Raw genomic sequence first — 23,007 nt, 5'->3', positions numbered from 1 at the left:
TCTGGCTTTTAACTCACACTGCAAGTTAGTGAACATCAGAAGCCAGCTGCGCCTTTTGAAAATTTTCTTGTTCCTGGGAGGTGATAATTGGACTATCCATTAAAAAAAAAAAAAAAAAAAAAAAAAAAAAAAAAAAAAAAAAAAAAAAAAAAAAGGAAGTTATAAATCAGCATAAAATTTATTTCTGCTTTTCTGCTTGCTAATTTTCTGAAATAGCAACAAATATTTATGTTCAACTACCAACCCTGACATACTCCAAAATGCAAAACTGAAATACAGAAATACTTTTTAATTTCTTGTTTTGTCCAGAAAAGGTTTGTATTGAGAATTTTTTCAGGAGACAAATAGAAATGGATCCGAAGGACTTCAAGATAATCCATAATCCAAGACAAACTAACCTCGAAGTTATATTTTCAGCAGACAATAGGTATTCATTTGGATGAACAGAATAAAAAAAATTTAAAATGTAACTAGGGATGGTAGTTTAGACAGATTGTATTACTTTGGCTATATTGTACTCTTATATTTAAGAGAAATACAGAAGGAAATTCCTACATCTTGAACACTTTAACTGCTTACTTGCATAATTCCAGATAAAATTCCTCAGCATGATAAACCCATAATCTTTCTCAAGAATGGAAAGCATCAGTTTATGTTTGGAGTATGCAATATGTTTCCTGGAAATGAACAATATAGTATTAAAAATTGAAGCAAACAAATGGCCCATGATTTGTCCTCAGATTTTGATCTTTCATCAGAAGGGTAAGCGAGTTTAAATGGTGGGATTTCATTCTAGGATCTCAACCTGACAGCTGAATGTGCAGATGGGGCCCTGTGGTAGTCTGTGAAGTGCTGTGTTGTTCCTTTGATGTAGCCACATACTGTCAGATTCTTGATCATGTTCTCAGACTCTGATCAAACCTTCTGTCTTGTATCATTTATGGTAACAAATGTGAAGGAAAAATAAAACCTTTATATTGGAAGGCAGGAATAAATTGTTCCAGTTTTACTCTTGGGAGTTTAGGAAACAGATCAACTCTTTATTCTCTAAGGAAAATCAGGGCACAATGCAATTCTTATTCTTAGGGCTGTCAGCTCTCCCCAGTTTACTTTTCAGCTGTTGGGATTCAGGTAAGAATCTTTGCCTTCCTCTTGTCAGGGTTTATGGCTGTACATGAAAGTACTCTTAGCAGAGCAGTCCAACCTCTGGTAAATCAATGCCTTTAACTCCTCCAGTTTTCTTATTAGTCTCTCACTGATTTTATACTCTTAGGTGGAACAAAAATGCTCCTCACATTTTTTCTGTCTTGGTGAAATATCTGCACAATTTTAGCATGGAAATTCATCAGTTACATAGGCTCCTAAGACCTGTGCTATGATACATGGGCTCTGCTGACATTACAGTGTGCATTCTTTCTACCAATGATCTTAATTTTGAAATGGAAGGAAGGAAGGAAGGAAGGAAGGAAGGAAGGAAGGAAGGAAGGAAGGAAGGAAGGAAGGAAGGAAGGAAGGAAGGAAGGAAGGAAGGAAGGAAGGAAAGGAAGGAAGGAAGGAAGGAAGGAAGGAAGGAAGGAACTCAGTTTAAAATTCTTCCCTTTTATAAAGATAGAAGGTGTGTTTTCAATACTGAAATGTGAATGATAAACAGGAGCGACTAATGAAGTTACCGGCTGAACCCAGACTGATGGTCTGATCATGTCATCAATTAATTGAGGCTGATGCTCACCATTTCAGTAGGTTTCCAAATTAGAAACTGTATCTTCTTCAAGAAATTCCAGTAGTGTAAATTGAATTTAACACCTACTGTTTGGAAATGTAACCAGACTTTAATGAGAGTTTGTCTAGATTTTGTTATAGGATATTCCACAGCTCTCTATGCATCTACAAATTTTTTTCCAGGGAGAGTATTCGGAAATCCTAAATCCAGTGTAGTTAACTGTTTCTCAGTTGATCTAGAAAAAATAAATCAAGTTGCATCATCTGCTTTGTTGTGAGATGTTACTGTTAAATCTAATCTTAACAAAACCTTTACATCACTAATATAAGGGTATGTTTTCCATTAAAGGTAGAGACATACTGTGAATAGTGGAAACAAAATATTGAGATTCTTTAATGAATATAAATAATTCCTTGCTTCCATTTTAATTCTAAATGATGTATCCATTAATTTTTTATTCCAACATTTATTTATGTATTTCTGTGTGACTGACATAAAGTATCTAAAAGTAGGTAAACTAATGATCTCCACCAGTATGTGAATTTCTTAAGAATCCAAGTGAGAAATTGAAATATGAAGCATTTTTCAACTATTACTCAAATATGAAATGGCAAAGACCAAAACTTTTCAGGTCATTAAATTTACTTTCAGGTGGCAGTGTAATTGAATAATTTAAAATTTTCTACCTAAGTTCATTATCTTCATTAAAAGCTTTGGGAAGATAATTAAACAATTTTATAAAAATATGAGTCATGATTGTCTTAAATCTTTAAGACTCATACACTATGTTCTTATCTAAGTAATGCTTCCAGAAATATAATTGATTTTGTAGAAAATTAATTTTAACATAACATTACACAAAGTATTGTACAACAATAACAGAGAATGGTTAAAGTTGTGTAAGTTTGACATTATACAGACTTCATGGATAATGGGAGTTCCCTGAATCATAACATCATAAGCAATAAGTAAACGTGAAATAAAAAATAATCACACTGTTTTGCACAGACAGCTCATTTAAAGTTCAGTCCTGTTCAATTCAAAGAGCTGGAGTGCAAATTTTACGATCTCAGTGTTTAAACTTGAAAATGTTTCATCTCTGTGACTAGTATAATTTAAATCTACTGTACTGAACAACAGGTAATGATGTTATATCTATTATATCTATTCCTCCAGGGAACTCTTAACTCTTAAAGAGAAGTTCATAATAACTCATTGGTGTTGTTTGGTTGTTTGTTTGTTTTCCTAAGAACAATAAAGCTTTTAAGAACAAGATTCCCCTGTAAATGAATTACAGGCAAGCAATTGTCCTCTTCATGATCCAAAACATACTGCATCTTCATTTTTAACCATAAGATCACAGTTTGGTTTTTTTGGACAACTCAGTAGCTGATGGGAAAGGAAGACCATCTGTATCTGTTAATAAATATCCCTTTACCTGTTGTTCAGCAGTTATCTCCCTCAGTTTTCATATAAAAGGAAAAACCCTGTGTAACAACAAAATCTTGTGTCCTTTTGGAATCTCCATGACTTAATTTGAGCTTTGCACCCTGAAGTTTCTTTTAGAAACAACTGACAGAAGATAATTTCTGAGATCATAAACACCAGCTTCTATAACAGGGGATGACGATATCATACAATGGTTTTTATACAGGTTGCAATCTAGGTTTTGAAACCAAGGGCTACATTGGTTACTGGTGGAAAACAGTAATGAATTATGTCTCTCAAAGGTCCATACTGGGACAATGCTATTAAATATCATCATCAGTAACATAGACAATGGGACTAAATACACTCTCAGCAAGTCTGTGGATGACTGGTGCAGCTGATTCACTTGAGGAAAGAAATGCCATCCAGAGCTACCTCTGATCCATGAAAACTTAATGAAGTTCAACAAGACCATTACGAGGTCCTGTACCTGTGTCATGGCAATATCCATTACCATCAGGGTCTGGTTGGTGTATGGATTAAAAATAACTTTGCAAAGAAGGGGGTTCTGGTGGATGAGAAATTGTTAATGAGTGATGAATGTGTGCTTACTGCCCAGAAATACAACTGTATCCTGGGCTGCATCAAAAGAAGTGGCCAACATGTTTATGGAGGTGGTTCTGTCCCTTTATTCTGCTCTGGTGAAACTCCACCTTGAAATGCTGCATCCATCTCTGAAGTCCTCAATGCAAGAAAGAGATGGACACGTTAGAGTGAGTCCAAAGGATGGCCACAAAGATGATCAGAGGGCTGGAGCATCTTGCCTGTGAAGACAGACTGAGACAGTTGGAGTTGTTCAGCCTGGTGAAGGCTTTTATGAGACCTTACTGCAGCCTTTCAATACATAAAAAAAGAGTGGTAAGAAATGTGGAGAGAGACTTTTTATCAGGGCCTATACTGACTGGGAGCAAAGGGGAATGACTTTAAACTAAAAAAGTATAAGTTTAGAGGGGCTATAAGGAAGAAGTTCTTTATTGTGAGGGTTGGGAGACACAGGAACCAGTTTCCCAGAGAAGTTGTGGATGCCCCATCCCCAGAAGTGCTGAAGACCAGTTAGGTGGTTTTGAACAACCTGATCTAGTATGTGGCATTTCTGCTCATGACAGGGAGGTTGGAACTAGATAGTCTTAAAGGTCCCTTGCAGCCAAAACCATTTTATAATTTTATGATATTTCTGTATAATATCATACAATGACTGTCTATGCATGTTTGTAAATCTTGCAAGAGTATTAACGTTGGCTGAGTATATATAATGGATCAATTTTAACCCTCATGTAGCACTAAAGGTAGTGCTGAATGCACCTCAGCATTGTAATTGGAATTTGGAGATAAAGTAGAAAACAAGTAATAAATAGAATCACATTCTGATTTTCTTTTTTTTTTTTTTTCTGATTTAGAAAGAAATTATATCACACTGAAACCCTTCTGAGTAATGCCCTCAGTGTAGCTATTTGCAGCTGATTTAATGGTTGTGTGCCCTAGACATAGTAAAAGATTGTTTATCAAACAACACATCAGATGGATTAAGGTTTTTGGTTCTTTCAGACAGATTTGGATTTTTAAAAATAAGCTTTTAGTACAGTTTTAGGAAAAAAACTTCCAGCACCACTCCCGAGGGCTTGGATATCCCATACATTCTATGCTGTATCTGCTAAAATATTGAATGAATTCCATTCTATGCTAAATGCGAGTAATCCACCACAATTATGCTAATCACTGCCCTGAAAACAAATTGACACATCTGTTGAGTGACTAGGGAAGATGATGGCATACTTCTTTTTTTGAAAGGAAAAAAAAAAAAAAAAATGTTTTTGCCAGCAGGAAGTCAAACTGCTTGTAGAAATTACTTAGAACTGAAAATCACTATTTGATTCCAAAGGTAAATATGTTTGTTTGTATGTATGAATATAAAATATATTTAGCTTTAATTGCATGCCAATTTAGACCCTGATAGCTGGTATGGTACAGAATATTTTTAGAGTGTTATTTTGTTTTTTATTTTCTATTGATGTTGTGCAAAATATATACATTATATATATATACACACACACACATAGTATTTTCTATTGGATCTTAAGTGTGCAAGCTGAAAGTATCTAAACCACTCTTTTGCCCTGGTTTTTCTGAGTTTTTTAAAGCCTTTTGATTGTTCATAAAATGGAGTCAGGCTTTTTAGCTACTGTACAATATTAGGAGCAGTTTCTGCCTCTTTCTCACACATGTAACATAAACAAATCCTTTGTTTTTCATTCTCTGTCCTTTGCTTGCATATTTCTAACCTGAAGACAATTGTAACTGACTGTTGGTCTGGCCATTCGGCTCGGAGGTGATAATTCCAGAAGCCAATCCACAGCCAGACCCACAAATGTATAAAAAGTAAGAAATAAACAGGCAGAGAGGCTCTCGGCCTTGGCTCAGCCTTGAGCTCGCTCAGAGGAACTCTCTGCCCTGTGAAATCTCTCGTCTCCGTGTGATTGCTTTGCGTATCCCGATCACACCACTCTTTCTACCAGGTTTATTATCAACACCCTCCACACATTTCCTTTCATGTATACTGCTTTGCATTAAATTTTTCTTTTCCAAGGAAAAAAACAGAGAAAGAGAACACAACAAAAATATGGTAATATTGTTATACACAACTTAAAAACCCCTCAAAATATCTGAGTGTAGGTGAAACTACTCAAGTTAAGTAAAATCAGATTCTGTCAGCTTTCATTATAGGCTCTATTTCATATGAAGATGTATGAAGTAGTACTATTCTCTTTTTCACCTGGCTGCAGCTGTATTAGTAGCAATGGAGATTTGCGTTTCTGCGCTGACAGCATGAACATGGATTTAAAGCTTATGCAACTATTCACAATATGTTAGAAAAAACAGCCTGAATTTTTATGTTTCACTATGACTTCTGGAAGTAACTGAAAAATTTTGGTGCCTAGTTATAATCTTAAAAATCTGCATATTTTTCTTTGTGTAAGAAATCAATTACCTGCAATTGAGTATCTATTAAAATTATAGTTTTTCTCTCCATGATGAAAACAAAGCTTTTTTATCTGGCACTAATTCACCCATTTAATTCTAATGTAGTTTGTAGTCAATGGAGTTAATTATACTGAAAATTTTGTTGCTTCTATCATTTGAGGCTTTTTGCTTGGCTTTAAGGGTACATAGGGAATGTATTTCCTATGCTGTATTGTACCGTTGTGAGTGTTATTAATGGTAGACATAGGTCATGAATTTGATTCATAAAGATGAGATGCAAATCCTTGAAAACTAGCTGTGAATAATGAGATGCAGTGTGTTCTTACTTAAACAGTGACTTAATGTCACCAAAAGAGGCTGCAGGTATCCCTCCTCGAGCAGAGGTGTTGGACTAGATGAACCCCAGAGGTCCCTTCCAACTTCAGCCGATCTATGAACCTGTGATCTTCATTTAAGAGCAATTAAATTTTTATTTCCATGGATTTAAAATAATAACACTCTGACCCTTTCACTTTCCTTATTTGGAAGTATTTAAAAGGATGGAAAAAACCCAAAACAGTTATGTTACAAGTTTAAATGATGATGTTGAGTCACTTGAAAAGTTAAGTGATGAATAATTAGAGACTTAGCATTTCTGGTTTTAATACAGTTCTGTTTAAAGGAAGAAAGTTAAAAGAAATATACTTTATTTGACCAAATGAAACAGAAGTAAATACTTTAAAGACCACTGAAATTGTTTTTATTTCATGTTTTTTATAAAGTATTAGTTAAATGCAACTCATTGAGTGGCATGGTGTAAGGCTGCAATATGCAGTTCAAGCAATGGCAGAACTATAATCTGTTTTTGTTAGAAGCCATCAAAATTAAATGTATAAACAATGAGACAATAAGTTACATAAGGGTACAAGAAATTCAGATCTGATATATTCAGCATCAGATGTAGATTAGTTTGAAATCAGGATTCATTAAAGCATATGTATCTGAAAAACAAAGCTTTTAGGACGGTGCAGTAATTAGGCAATCTGAGTTTATTAATTTACAAAGCAGGAGTTTCAATAGATGGGCTTGACAAAGAAAATGGATGTATCAGAATTTCACCAATGAAAATTGAAGCTGGGGCAGAGCAATTACACTAACAGGTCACTCTCTTGGCAGCTTCATTGTCTTTTGGAGTATGGATTTTTAGTGCTTTTAAATATTAGTATAATATTAGTGCAACTTTCTCCCAAGCTTTTTGACATTTAAATTTTACCACAGTATGCTATGAGGATAACTTAAAAAAAAAAAAAAAAAAAAAAAAAAAAAAAAAAAAAAAAAAGAGTTAAAGAGTTATCAAAACTTGAGTTGACTTAAAAAACAAAACAAAACAAAACAAAACAAAAAAAAAAAAACCAAAAAAACAAATTGGAACTCATTTGGTACAGAGGTTTTTTTTTTAATGTAAAAAAATATGTCATGGGTAGCTTGATTTAATTCCTTAACTGAAGAATTTTTCCCTATAGCTGTTTATGACTTATAATTTCAAATCTATATAATGCAAATCATCAAAATCAGGGGAAAAAAAAAAAAAAAAAAAAAAAAAAAAGAGGCTCAGTTTCTTTTTAGTTTGAAACACAAAATAAGTAATCAATATTGCCAGAATATGGCAACAACTCTTAGCAGTTTGTATTATTGGCTGTGTAGCTCCAATGTCCAGAAATACAACCATCTTGGTGCAAGACTTTAGGAAAGATAATTGTTGCAAATATACTGAAATTCAGGGCCAGAGAAATAATGAATCAGGACTCCTGGATTTTTATCTTTGATACCTACAGAAGACAATATTAAATTCCAAAAAAAGTTGTTAGCACCTTGCCAAGGTGCTAGCTGTATCATCCTTTTGAGGGGTAGACTTCAAGGAGCAGCAGCTATCTAAATAAAGGCAAAAAGGAGATTTGATTTGCTTGTTATGAGAATCAGTAAGAATACTGCTGAAAAAACATGTGTGCACTTTCCCACCATTTAAAAATAATTATATGCAGCCTCAAGCAAGGCCTTTAGATGATAGATCTTTTTCTCTCATGCCAAAGAAGGCATTATGGAAGGAATTATTTTGAAGAATAAAGTGTAAGTCAGATCACACAGGAATTACTGACATATCTCCAATATAAGGTAGAATAATCTTTTCCTCTGTCAAAGGGATTTAATTGTCCATCCTGACATCCATCTGTTCTATTAATTGACTGCATTAGTTTGTGGTAGATATTTTTGGTTGGTATTATGTTTTATTAGTGAGATTTCTTATGATGATATAATAGAAGCACACAGGAAGCTGTAACACCTGCCATGTGACGAGGTATATTTTTTCTCAATCCTGCCCTAAATCAGTTGACCGAGGGCAGGAAAAAATAGATCAGTCCTTCCTAGTCAACCTGGCAGCTGGAAATTGTCTTCTGTGTTTTGTTTTGTTTTCTTCTTGCAATATTATCCCATATGGATATGATACAAGAAAAAAATAAAACAAAACAACAAAACAAAGAGAAAAAAACAAACTCAGAACCAAATAAACAAAGAAACCTAGAAACCCTTTACAAAAGAAGTTAAGCAAATTCCTTCTACACATTAAAATCAATTTTACATTGATTGATTTGATGGGCATATTATTTTTCCTGTATACAAAAGGAACCTAAAAACAATGTAGGAGAAGGGAAGTCACAGGAAAAAATTATGATTTGGAGAAAAGAACATACTAGCAGTGTACACTCTATGAGAAAGATTTGAGAATTAGAAAAGAACTGAGAAGGCATGTGCAAAAGAGGGAAAGTATAGAAGGTACTTTTATAAGAGGATATTTTCAAGCAGGGAAGAGCAAGAGTAAGATGGGTCTTGGAAAGGTACCCAGGCATGATGTTTTGTCATGGAATCATATTGTTAAAAAATATTTTTCCTCATATTTAAAAATGTCAATGTAGTTTTGGAGCCTTTTGAAAGCAGGTAGGGTGTGCTAAATAATATAATAATAATGATAATAATGATAAGTAATAATAATAATAATAGTAATAATAATTTAGGTGTATTGTTAGAAAGTCATTCATAAATGGTTTCGTTTATTCAATTGCAATTCATTGCAAGTAAAAATCATGGGAAACATGTTTTTTAAGAATAAATAACCCAAATATTTGTAACATAATACTCATTTTCCACAAGCCTATCAGTTATATGTTGGTAAAGGCTAGTATCAGGTGAAGATGGCAAAAATTGATAAACATGTTCTCTGAGATATGATTTTACACCGGGGAGGATTCATTGCAAGAGTTTTTAAAATAACTTGAAGGTGGCTATGGGAATAACAATATAAATGACAACAATAATAAAAACAGCCCCAGAAAATAAAATTAACTGAGTGGTAGATGAGAAAATATCTGAATTTTAGTCTTAACTTTGTATACTGAATTTCCTACCAATGAATGCTATGTCATATTGGATAAACTGTCAGCACAGTTAGTGATGGAACAGATGAAAACCTTTAAGAAACACATAGCAGAATAAGCTCTTCCTGATTTTAGTTGTGAGAACTTTGTTCATGTATGAAACAAACAAGAAAGTTAAAAGAATCTTAGCTCTGTGTTTATAAAGATAATTCTGTATATATTGGTAAGAGGTGAAAAAAAATCATCTTGCTAGGACAGCAATCACTTGGGCTTTTTCAACATAATCTTCAGGATGCTTTCATAGTGGTCGACTTCAACTAATGTTTGATTTTAAATACCTACATTACAGTAGGAAGAACTGCTGCCTGAAATTTATGCTTCTGATATAGACAGAACATCTGACTGAATAGGAGGAGAAACAGTAATTTCTATGTTTTTTGTTGGCTTCCATTTCCTACTCAGATACAACTCTACACATTACAAAGCAAATATGATATGATATGATTACATTAGATTTCTGAAAACCCTTTGATTCAAGAAAATATAATTACAAGTGAGATAGCTTTGAAGTTTCTTATGTAGTAGAATGATAGGGATTGTCATGAAGATAATTTTGAGAATTTTTTTTTTTCCCCTTAGAGAAAAGCATCACGTATTATTCTAGGTTTTCTCTTGGAATTGTTAAAAGACCATGAAAGATGGTTTGATTTTTATCATTTGGGAGTGTGGTATTTGAAATGGAAGACCTTTTTAGCTGAACAGAAAACTGCCTGTGAAAGATTTGATATATTTTCCAAGTTTAGCTTTCCTGCTTTTTTGGCATGTTCATCAGTGGTGAGGGAAGGTATCTCTGATTCTATCCATGAGGTTGTATCTTAGTCAATAAAATGGTCCAGGTCCTGTTCTCTGGCCCTGAGGCCATATAACATAGTAGAGCTTGCATATTGGGAAAATCTTTCTTACTAAAAAGAAATTAAAAAGAGTTGTCCGTTGAGGAATACCTCTGGCATATTCTTGTGTCTGTGCATTGGCTGGGTGGTATGAATACTGGGGCAGGACAATGTTGGAGTCCATGCTCTAGCCCTATCTAGTTTACCACTTAGACCCTGAATTCCAGTGCTTACTGTGTTGGCCTGAAAACAGCTTAAGATATGGATCCATAGTGGGACTTCTGTATGGTAATATTATACTTAGCTTTTAGGGGTCCATAGTATGTAATATAATTCACAGCTCCCGGTACTTATGTCAGCTAGAAAGTTAAGAATTTCATCCTTCATTATTGAATTCAGCATAGACAGGACAGTAAGCAGAGTATATGCCTCAGACTCTCTTCTAGGCAAGCTTTTAAACTGTTTGCCAGGAAGAAGGGAAGGCAGCAGGCAGCGCAAGGATGGTTGTCTAAACAAGGATGTTGTCTAAAATAATAAAATAATAAAATATTTTTAGTTGGAAAAGATTTCTAGGATTCAGCACTGCCACACCCACCCCTAAACAGTGTCCCTAAGTGCCATATCCACATTCCTTTCAAATGCCTCCAGGGATGGTGATTCCATCACTTCAGTGGGCAGCTAATTCTAGTGCTTAACAACCCTCTCAGTGAAAAAAAATTTCCTAATATTGAATCTAAACCTCCCCCACTCCAACTTGAGGCCATTTCCACTTGTCCTATTGCTTGTTATTTGGAAGAAGAGGCTGCCCCCCACCATGCTAGAGCGTCCTTTCAGGTATTTGTAGAGAGCAATTAGGACCACCCCTCAGCTTCCTTTTCTCCCGGTGAAATGACCCCAGGTTCCTCAGCCACTTTTCATATGACTTGTGCTCCAGCCCCTTCACCAGCTTTGTTGATCAAGCACATTGATCTAGTGAGTGATTTTGGTGATCTCATTTTTCACAATATTTTGTGAAGACTTATTTTGCTGAGGCATGTTCTCTCACCTCTTAAATAAGGGGTTCAAGACGGCATTTAAAAAGTGAAAGCCCGCTAGGTTAGGAGGAGAGACACGTAGGAAGAGAAGCTGGAGGACACTCTTATGCTTGTGAAGTTGTCCACGTTCAAACAAATAAAGAAAACTTAAGGGGAAGATTTACTTGATAAAATTTGGTGATGTAAAGATATTCTCCAGTCACAATTTTTATTTTATGAAATAATTCTCCTAAAAACTGCATAAGGCTTGCTTGAAAGTGAGAATACCTGTCCAAGAAAATTTGTACTTTATAGGAATCTGATGTTAGAGTTTTCTCATAATCCAAGGCTAAGGATCTCAGAATGAAGAATCTCTTGTGGTTCAGGAATAATGCTTCACAAAGTTCTCATAGCTATCCCAGCCTTATTTGAAAGCTAATGTTTGTAACTTGAAAGAGGGAGTAGTGGGTTTAGATTTCTTCAGGTTAATGAGGTTAGCCACTCAACTTCCCCATTTCCAGAATGAATATGTAATTGTGACATTATCATATGAATGAAGGCAGTATCACCACCTGGTTAACTGAACCAGGTAATGCAATGAAAATGTCCTGCTTATGTCTCCTGTGTAATTAAGTTCTAAGAATTTGTATAATAAAGCAGCAACCTTTTTTTTGGCCATATAATATGTTATGACCTTATGGGTGTGTGTGTTGTGTATATGTTTGTGTGTGTTCACATGACCAGCTGGTTTAAATTGCTTTTTCCACCCTGTTTCTGGTTATTGTAACTCTTTTAATGTCTCCTTTCTGAGACTAGAATACCTAGAGGGAGATATCAAATTCTAATCATTAAATAGCCTCAAGAGATCACATTGCATATCAATCAGTCCCTTAGACAGTTTCTCAGTTGGTTCAGACAAGAGTTTTAGTTTCTTTCATCCTTGACAAGGGCATACACTTAAGTTCAATGGTGAAGACAAGAAGGAGGGGACTGAGACCTGTGAGTTTCTTTTTATAATATTTAGACAAAACCTGTTAGACTTCCTTAAGAATTTTTCTTTTCAGTCATTTGACCTTTCTTACTGGAGAGGAGATAAGACTCATTCCATGTTACAAATGCATTCTTTTGGAGGTCTTATAGTGGTAGTGGGTAGTGAATTTTGATTTTTTTGTGGGTTTATTCAACTTATGAAGACCTACTTTGTAAACCTAATGTATAAAATACTGATTTTTGTGTGCATTTTTTTTTTTTTTTTTTTTTTTTCCATATCCATAAATTAGGGGTTTGCTCTGTGCATAAGAGATTTTACTCTACAGGGGCTTTTGCCTTTAAGAAACTCAAGGCTGAACATTATGTTTCAGATCATAATCTTTTTATTTTTGTAGTAACACATCTGAATTTAAGCAAAGAGAAGTGCATAGAAGAAACGAAGAGAGATCCAGAGTGTGTTACATTTCTTCTACAAGGTTATATCAGAAGTAAAAGCTGGAAATGATGTCATTGGTTGTGCTAGACTGTACTGCTGCTAATTTTTGTGCATTTCTCTAGCGTATGTACTAGAAATGTAGTATTTTCTTATGACTTCACAGCTGCAATTAGACTACAACCGAAAGCTACAGTGTAAATTCAGTCATGGGAAATTTAAATTCGGACCACAATTTGAGCTGAATGGAACACACCTGTAATTTTGGGATTATTCTTATTTCAGGCTTATGTTTGTAAGGACTTTATGCCGTGTTTTTCCCTCCTAATATTGAAACCTCATGTTTTTTTGCAATCTTCATCAATTTATCCTAAGAAACAGCAAGCGTACTGAAAATTGTCTAACCACTGGAATTCTTCTATACTTATCTGTAATAGCAGTTGAAATTACTGTTCAAGAAGTCAGTGAGATGACTGAGCATTCCCAGTTAGACTTGGGTCCTTCTGGCCATACATTTTATTTATAATTTTAAATACAGAAAAAATAAGGGAAATAATATCTGTGATTGTTCAACAACCACCTCTTGTAATTAAATCAAAACAGGTGATATTTTGAGAATGCTAAGGTGAATTTCTTTGTTTTTTCTTGGAAAGGAATGATCATCACATTTTTCTTTCCCTCTGCTTGCTTTTCAAATCATTTTCATTATTAAGAGAATCGCAGTTTTCAAAAACATTGTGGGGACCACACAGGTTTTTCTTATAATCCTGTTGTTCTTTTTGATAGTGTATGAGACTTAAAAATTCAGAATAAGAGTGGTAGCTCCAGGCAAAAAGCAATGATATGAAAGAAATATGTGCCCATTTTCTGAAAAATAAATGGTGATTGTAGTTTCTAACCTGAGGGATCTACTGACACTGTCCAAGCCTATTTCTCTCACTTGGAGAAATTCATAGAAGGGTAAACACAGCATATTCTTAAAAAGAACCCAAAAACAACAACAACAAAAAAAACCCCAAAACCAAAAACCTGTTTAATTCAATGTTTGTATGCCATTTGTATTTCTTTTCAGGCTTTATTTAAAATTATTATTATTTATTTAAAAAATATATCTTTGACTTCACTGACTTCTAATCATACAACTAAGACATACTTCAAGGTCAATCATGATGTTTATATAGCTAGTGTTTATTTTCACTTTAAGCAAGAATACATCATAATTCTTAAATTAGCATCACATTCTTCTCAGTTTAAATTTATAATCTTGAGGAAATTTTTGACTGTGAATTAATAAGTTGTAATTCCCACCTAAACCATTCTGTGATTCTGTGAGACATTATTCAGATACTCATCCCTAGCGAAGTTTATAATGCTAAGTTTCATGGCCACAGTACAGGGCACGATGTTTGTTGTAAGTTCTCATAAGGCTGAACAAAGACACTGGACCATGTGTCAGGGAGTTTTCTGCTTTATTGTGCAGTTGCATTCACTGATATGTGGAAAAACTGCTCTTTTGTTATTGAATGAACATTTAAATATGCTGACTATTAAGAGGATGTAGTGCTGATTATGAGGTAGAGGTGCATTTAAACCTGCTTTGGGAAGAGCTTTTACAGAAGACAACTATGTAGTTAGTTTTCTGCAAATATTTCAATTTATATGCACATATGGCTAAAATTAATACTGTAGGCCTGTTTAAAAAATCTGTGCGTTGGATAGTTCTTATTTCCAGTATCATACAAGAACATTAGTTTGTTAAATAGATTTATATCTGTTACAATATGATAATATTTCAATTGCTTTTGTTTAAAAAGAATCATCTAAACACACACAGACACAGGCTAAAACAACAAAGAAAACCCCCATATTTACCCACTTCACATAATAGCTTTCAAAATTTCTTATTTCAAGGTGACAAAGGAAATGGAAAGAAGAAAAGCACAGCTCATGTTCTTGGTAAATGAAGTATTTTTTGAATTCCCATATTCTGTGAAATGCGTTAAATACTTAGTAAAATGTCAGTATGAGGAAAATCTGAAATTTTATTGATTATAAAATTTGTAAGGTTTTTTCCTACTGACTAGCTGGTTGCTCTTACATTTCAGCTAGTCAAGCTGACTGTATGCTTTCAGAGTGTATATCTAATGATAGGAATGTGAGTCTTTTACCCTGACTCCCTGTTGAGGTCAGAACTATGTAGGTGCCCAATAAACTCGTTGGGAATATGAGCAGAAGGGAGGGACAGAGAATCAAAGTGGTCAGTGACTTAAAACTGAGGTGTACTGTTCTGCACTAATTGTTTTAGACAAAGCCTGAGAAACCCCAAGATATCTGCAGAGTCTTCAGTTTACTGTGTTCATATAGTTTATATTTCTGTTTAGTTTTCTTGTAACTGTTTATGACCTGGACAAGAGGATGATTTGAAAAAAAAAAAAACAAAAACCTCAATACAAAACAAAAGCTTGAAATCACTTTAGTTTTCTATTCTACATGGGAGAAAAGAGGACTTCTAAGCCATGTCTTCTATTTCCCAAGCAGCTACAGAAGAAGCTACTGAGAATCTTCTCCTCAGGTTGAAAAAGTGGTAACCGCAGATCCTGGAAACCATCAGTTCAGCCCTGAAGGCCTGATTCATAGCCTATTTAAGCATCTCTAAGAGTGTCTTGGGGCACAGATTTATAAACAAGAATAAGTGGTATTTCCAGACACACATCCATGTTAACTTCAATCTGTATTTTCTTCAAAGACTATAAACGTCCCATTAGCCTCAAATTACACTCTTCTGTCAATAACAAAATCATGTATGAACATATGTGATTTCAGATGTTCCTTGACTTCTCTTTGTGTGGTGTGCTGCCAGAAGTTGTCATTTTAAACTGTATATTCTGACTTGGATTGATTGTTTTCGATTGAGTGAGCGATACTTCCAACTAGGAACATTTTGCAAGTAAGCTTGTATGCATTTTCTAACATTTGAAGCAGTAAAAGAGAATATGGAAGAAGTACAACACTATTAGTGATAATAAACAAAGGCATGACAACTAGATTCAGTATGTAAAGGTATATTAAATAGCTGACTGTATATGTATAATTAATAATAGGTATAATACGTATAGGTTTTCTATTTAAGATTAAACACTAATTGAAATCTGTGACTGTCTATTTCCATCTTCCAACATTTTCAGTGATGTATCTAACATCATAGCATAGTCGTCAAAGTTCACGAATCAATAGGTGGCGTGCCTTTTTCCTTACCTCTCAATATTATTACTGAAAATTATTTTGTGTGTCTTTGTCTGTGTATGAGCTTGTACACATTCCACATGTGAAACTAACTTTAGGAAAATGGTAATTCCTCTAGTAATGTCAATGAACTGAAATGTGTGAAATTTTCTGCCTAACTGGGCAGGAATCCCACCCTAAACAAGATTTTTTTTTGCTTTTCTTGCCTCAGTCTGGGTTTTTTGCCTCAGTATAATAACAAAATGAGTTGTCCTCCAGATGCACAGCTCCCAGAGCTGGAAAGTGGGGTAGTATTGAGAGCTAAGTGAAGTCCCCTTAATCGAGGAGTGACCTGCTACTTACTGACCTATAGCAAATTAAACACACACACGTCTATGGGCTCAGATGGGATGCACCTGAGGAAGCTGGTGAAAGTTTATCAAGCCACTTTAAACCTTTTACCAGCAGTCCTGGTTAACTGGAGAAGGTCAGATTGATGGAAAATTAGCAAATGTCCATCTACAAGAAGGGTTAGAAGGATGACCCAGGGAGCTACAGGCCTGTCATCCTAACCTCAATACTGGGGAAGGTCATGGCAGATCATCCTGAGTGTCATCACGTGCTGTGTGAAGGACAGCCAGCAAATCAGGCCCAGATGATACTCACAGATGGGTTTACGGAAGGCAGATCCTGTTTAACTGACTTGATCTCTTTCTGTCATAACGTAATCTAGCTGGTAGATGAGGGAAGGGCTATGGAGTTTGTTTATGCAGGCTTCAGTAAAGCTTTGGATACTGTCTCCCACAGCATTCTCCTGGATGTTCATAGCTTGGATGGGTGCAGTCTTCACTAGGTGAAAAACTCAGAATAGTCAGGCCCAGAGGGCGGTGGTGAATCGATTTAAATCCAGTCACCAGTGGCGTTCCCTAGGGCTCAGTATTGGGGTCAGTTTAATATCTCAATTGATGATTTGGATGAGGGAATCGTGTGCATCCTCAGTAAATTCACAGGCGATACTAAATCGTATGGGAGTACTAATCTGCTGGAGCATAGGAAGGTTCTGCAAAAGGAACTTAACAGGTTGGATTGACTGAGACCAGTTCTATGAGGATCAATAAGGCCAAGAGTCAGGTCCTGCAGCTGGATTTCAAAAACCCCATTCAGTGCTCCAGGCTTGTGGAACAGTGTCTTGAAAGCTGCTCAGCTGAAGGGAAATTAGGGATGCTGTCTGAAATCTGGCTGGATATGAGCCAGCATCTGCCCAGGTGGCAAAGAAAGCCGTGCTGTTTAGTATGTCACATTTTTTTACAATTGTATATTATCTCTTCTGTATCAGCTGAGGATTTCCTTCATGTTGTCATTTTTGGTTCTCTCCCTGATGGTAATGTGTTCACTCTTGTTTATTTGTTGTTCCCATTTTCTTGTTTTGTTTCCTCTTTTTTTGCTTGCTGTTTGCCCAGAATTTTTTTTTTTCTCTACCCATTATTCATCATCTGGATCACTGTGTTTCCTTCCACCTTGTCAATTTTCTTAGTGCTGTATTCCACATTTCTTAGAATGTCATTACAAAGTTCTGCAGTGTGAGTGTCAAGGCAATAAGATCTGTTGCTCCTCCCTAAGCGCGGTTTAAATCCTCAGTTGGCTATAACTGGAAAAACTGATTTGTGCTGCCTGATCAGTAAAGTGTGCCAAAATCAGGATGGGACAGAGCAAGAGGAATACTACTCAAAATCAATCACCTGGTACTGATTTCCATTGTTAAAGATGGTAGCAAAAATCAGATGAGAAAGTGACACTTGAGAAGGAATTTTGAGTGACCCATAGCTGGCTGACTGTTCTGAGTGCCAGGGAGCAGCTGAAGTGGGGCTGCCCATGGGGGAGGATCACCCAAGAGCTGTGGGCACTACAGAGGTGGCCAGGCAAGACTCTGAACTCCTAAGGCCCCCCCTTGAGTGTGGCTGAGAACAGGGGCAGGACTCTGCCAATAATCATCAGGCCAGGTGGGGTGAGGAGTCAGGTCCAAGGTCTACCTGGGGGCTCAGTGAGGCTAGGATACAGGTTGGGTGTGAGGTTGGGCATAGGGCTTCCTGCAGCATAACTCAGGGACCGATGGCCCTGGTCATCCTCTTGGGGACATGAAAATTAGAGCTCTTAATGATTTGTCCTTCAGAAATTGTGCTAAAATTGCAAGTCCTAGAGAAAATGCCGGTAGAAATTTGGGTCCATCACAAGTAATATCTCTGGTATTTTTCTGGTCTCTGGTGTTCTGGTGTTTCAATGATTTTGTGGTAAGAGTGCTAAAATTAAGTAATTGAAGAATTCCAGGACTTCTGAGAGAATAAAATATCTTTCAAATTATTTTCCATGTCTGAATCCTGACTGAAAACAGGACTTGCTAGTCCACTTAATTTTGATATATAGATTTGTGTTTATCCTACCAAATATAAGGTATCAGTGTCAGCTTCCTATAACAAGGAATCTTTTACCTGTGGAATATTTCACCTGTGGAATTTCTGTATGTGCTTTTGAGTTGAGTAATGGGTAAAAAGCAAGTCCTTAATTTCTTTGGACATATAGAAGAATGTTGATGTGTGTTTATTTGTACACTTTGTAATGGTTAACATAGACATGCAAGTGACTTGTATTTCATTAAAAATTTACAGAATTATTGTATGAATTGCCTTCTATTTAAAAATAAAAGTAGGAGAATGCAAGCAGGTAATGTTACATAATTGTAACACTATGTAGGCCAAAAGCTGACCTAAGAGATTGTATCATGCTTTTTTTTTCTTTTAGTTTTCCATTGTTCTGTTTGTCAGACACAGAAAAAAGATATGAAACCCAGTAAATTCGTATCTCATTTTGACTGTTCTCACACTTGATTTGAACTAATTATTTATTGCATTCATTGGAATTTCTGAATAAGATGGAGGTAAGTTAGGTTGTTATACAGAAAAAAAGTCATGTCTGTGAAAAATATTCTGTAGTATTTTTGTAATTTCACAGTAAAAAGATTATCCAATACAGGAAACAAAAGTAATGAATTGTTCCTGTGAGAGCGCAAATATGTTTAAAAATGAAGATTCTGTTTATTTAGGGCAGAAAATATCCACAAGCTAGCAATTAAATGTGATACTCTTCCTGAAATCAGAAGTGTTTGGGCTGTGGTTTGGTTTGGAAGCATACAGAGAAGCAGAAACATTTGTTTTGTGGTATAACCTCTGACGAGATTGTGGCTTCAGGTTTAGCTCTCTTAACTTACATTTCATTGCAAACACATAGCTAACCATGATGTCTAAAGCTCATAAAAACATTTGTGGGCTTTGGCATGGAAGTACTGTGTGAATATAATGTTGGGGTGGCATTTTATCTTTATCTTTATCTTTTTTTTTTTTTTTTTTTTTTTTTTTTTTTTTTTTTTTTTAAGGTTTATGCCAACATAAATTTCTCTGTTGATTTGAATTGCTTGTTTTCTCTTGGCCTCAGGCTGACTGAGTGGGCTGGATTTCACTGGAAGGAGCCATTTCACTGGGGCAGTGGAATAACTGCAGATCTCTCACCACTCTACTTGTTGGGAAGTGCTGTGCGTTGCCAAAATTAATTCAACACAGAAGTCTGGGATGGGCCTTAGGGGCAAACACTCCCTTGTTTCTTCTGACGTTGGGATTTGTCTACAGCCAGTCAGCTGAGGCACCTACCACACATCAGCTTTTGTTTTTTTGTTTCCTGAACAAAGAAACATTTTCCCTCACTTCATCTCTTTTTGACTACTTTTTTACTAGTTTTCATTTTCCTTGACTGATTAATTTCTCCTGGCTGCGGAAAAAAGAGCCCTGCTGATGTTGATTTAAATAATGTCGAAACCAATGGGACTCCTATGGCTGCCTTTGATCTTCACACCAGTGTGTGTCATGTTGAATTCTAACTTCCTCCTGTGGATAACTGCACTAGCTATAAGATTTACTCTCATTGATGGCCAAGCACAATACCCAGTTGTTACTACGAATTATGGCAAAATACGTGGTTTAAGAACACCTTTGCCTAATGAGATCCTTGGTCCAGTGGAGCAGTACTTAGGTGTTCCTTATGCTTCTCCTCCAACTGGAGAAAGGCGATTTCAGCCCCCGGAGCCACCATCGTCTTGGACGGGTGTCCGCAACGCCACACAGTTCGCCGCTGTCTGCCCGCAGTACCTGGATGAGAGGTCACTGCTCAACGATATGCTGCCAGTCTGGTTTACAGCCAATCTGGATACTGTGGTGACATATGTTCAAGATCAAAATGAAGACTGTCTGTATTTGAATATCTATGTGCCCACAGAGGATGGTAAGTACCCTGAGACCCTCTCTGCAGTGTGCTCACCAGTTCTGCCTATGAGAAGTGCCTAGGTCTTCAAAGCATCTGACTGATTTTCATCCTTGTTTTATCTGTGGCAATGGATAATTCCTCTGAACATGCATTATTAGTAATTTTTTGTAGATTGAATATGCTTGCATGGATTCTCTCTTACATTTCAGTGCAACACTTGATTGCAAGTGGTGGCCAGGATATGTCAGCCAGCCTTAAGTTTAATCTAAAATTCTGCTGAGAATCATTCACAAGAGAGGAAAGGGGAAATAAACTTTAATCTGAAGTAATATAGGGGTTTTTTTGCTTCCATGCATGAATGGTACAAATATAGTTACATGATAATTTTTAAAGGAGAATTTACCTAATTTTTTTCTTTATTCTATTGTAAAATTTCTGAGTCTACCATTAACTTTGCTTGATTTTAATAGATAATAGAAAATCGTTATAGTAATTCAGTCAGAAGGGGCTTTTTTTTAGGATTTTTGCCTGTGAAACTTTTCAGTCCAACTTATTTTTCTTCATTCACTATATTTAAAATTAAGTCAAGGTGATTTATTATGCGGATTTAATCAGGTGGCTTTAAACTTTCATCTGTTGTGTGCAATACTTTCTCAAGAGGGCTTCTTTAAACCACTTTCTATAGACAAAGGATGAACACAATTTGTAATACAGAACTCTTTGAACATTTATATAATCCTAATCTTAAAGATTGTAGCTGTATGGCATGACATATCTTTGGTCGCTTTGAATAGTATTGCTTCCTGCAGGCAAGAAAACCTGTTCTTATCAGGCCCCAAACAAGCTAAGTCTATTATTTCACAAGAAAATAAAAACACAACTAGTACTTATATTTAATATTCCACTAAAACTAGTGCTTTCTGCTAATTAGGATGCAGTTATGGATGTATAACATGATAGATTTCTCCCAGATATGCAAATCCCTTCACTTTTGCTGGGGGTTTGATTTACACAATTAAGGCATTGTTATTTCTCAGTAACCATACTCTAAATATGCAAATTTTCTACTTTGATTTTTATAATCCTTCTGCCTTGATTGGCTTCTTTACTCAGAATTTCCAAGCTGTCTGCCAGCAATAAACATACCACCTTCTTTTCCTGTTCTCATCAGCTGAAGCAAAAACTTGAAAGCTAAAAATAAAGGGGTAAGGTTTGGGAATACTGGGAGCTTTGCAAACGTAAATACAACCAAGCTGCTTAAAGGAGGAGTACTGTGAGAGGAAAACCATATTTATGGTGGCTCTGTGTGCACGAGTGTGTGTGCGTGTGTGTGTGTGTGAGTGTACCCCTGTGTGCACAGAAAGGAGCGGGTCTTAACAACTCTGTTCTTTCCCTCTTCCTTTCTCATTGGACTCCTTCTTACTACATGGATAATGACATAGATAATTTCTTCCCAAATTTGTTTATATTCTGGATTTTATCCTTCATCTTTTAATTACTCACTGGGGTAAGCTTGCCCTGAGAGGGCATTGGGGGTTAATATTTTATTTGTTCTCACTGAAGGAACATCAGCTCCGCTAACTCAGTCTTATTTTAGAAGCCAGTTTTAATAAATAATAAGTTCCTCCAATCTAATAAAAAGAAGTTTCCTTAATTAAGGAATGAAGGAAACTAGACATGGAAAAATATATGTGAATGTCTGGGAAAAGAATATTTGATATCAAATGAAAAATAATAAAATATTGTGGGCTGAGTGACTAGCAATGAATAACATTCAACTTTCTATAAAAGCTAATGGCATTTGCTGTTAGATTTAAAGTAAGAAAAGGCTGATAAATTTAATTTTACATTCTGTAGACCTTTTTGTCCACTTACTTTTGCAAAAAGCGTGGTTTGCACTTCCTGGTTTTAGGTTTTCTTTACTCTAAATAGCATGTAAATGGTATCTACTTGGTTTATATCTTCTATAATATAAAAATATAAACACATGCATAAAAATATGTAGCTGAATGAGAAGACAAGGTTTTTATTAGTGATAAGCTGAAGGTAAGGTTTCTCCTTTACAATATGATAAACATTTTTTAAAGATTCTATTGGGAAACAAGCATAAGAATGAATAACTTAAGTATATGATGTTTTAATTATATGCTGTATATCTTATCACTAATTAGTAAATCACAGTGGCTTTTTTGGTGAGGAATATATGTGACCTTCTGCCCATAAAGATGCTTAAGGAAAACTGACCTACAAATCACATGCTGTAAGTTTGTGTGTCTCCAAATCACTCTAAACAGTCTTAAATAGTAGTCCATATAATCTGATTAAAGATGTTACGCTTCATTATATGAGTCCTAGCTGACAAAAATAATCTACATTGTTATGGAAACAGACCATGAAATTAGTTTTTGAAGCAATACTTCAAAGTGAGTGTTTTTGGGTTAAATTAATATTTTCAATTCTTTCTTCAGTACAGATTGATTTAAAAGAGTTTTGAAACTGGTTTCTAGAAGAAAAGGTGGCTGGGATCATCCAAACCTAATAAATGCTCTGATTA

The 23,007-nt window shown here is 35.5% G+C and overlaps 1 protein-coding gene across 2 annotated transcripts in view; it reads left to right on the top strand.

Annotated features, from left to right (window-relative positions):
* NLGN4X (neuroligin 4 X-linked) overlaps positions 1–23,007 on the top strand; it is a 161,404-nt gene that overhangs the window by 32,373 nt on the left and 106,024 nt on the right. For both annotated transcript variants that reach the window (XM_040056255.1, XM_040056254.2), the window contains exon 3: positions 19,632–20,471. In XM_040056255.1, the coding sequence (XP_039912189.1) occupies positions 20,000–20,471 (472 nt within the window). In that variant the 5' untranslated portion in view covers positions 19,632–19,999. The remainder of the gene's footprint in view (positions 1–19,631; positions 20,472–23,007) is intronic.

The sequence above is a fragment of the Hirundo rustica genome, chromosome 2, assembly GCF_015227805.2.
Source record: "Hirundo rustica isolate bHirRus1 chromosome 2, bHirRus1.pri.v3, whole genome shotgun sequence".
NCBI classification, from domain to species: Eukaryota; Metazoa; Chordata; class Aves; order Passeriformes; family Hirundinidae; genus Hirundo; species Hirundo rustica.
Note: the sequence above shows the minus strand (reverse complement) of the source record. Positions and strands in the feature narration are given on the sequence as shown.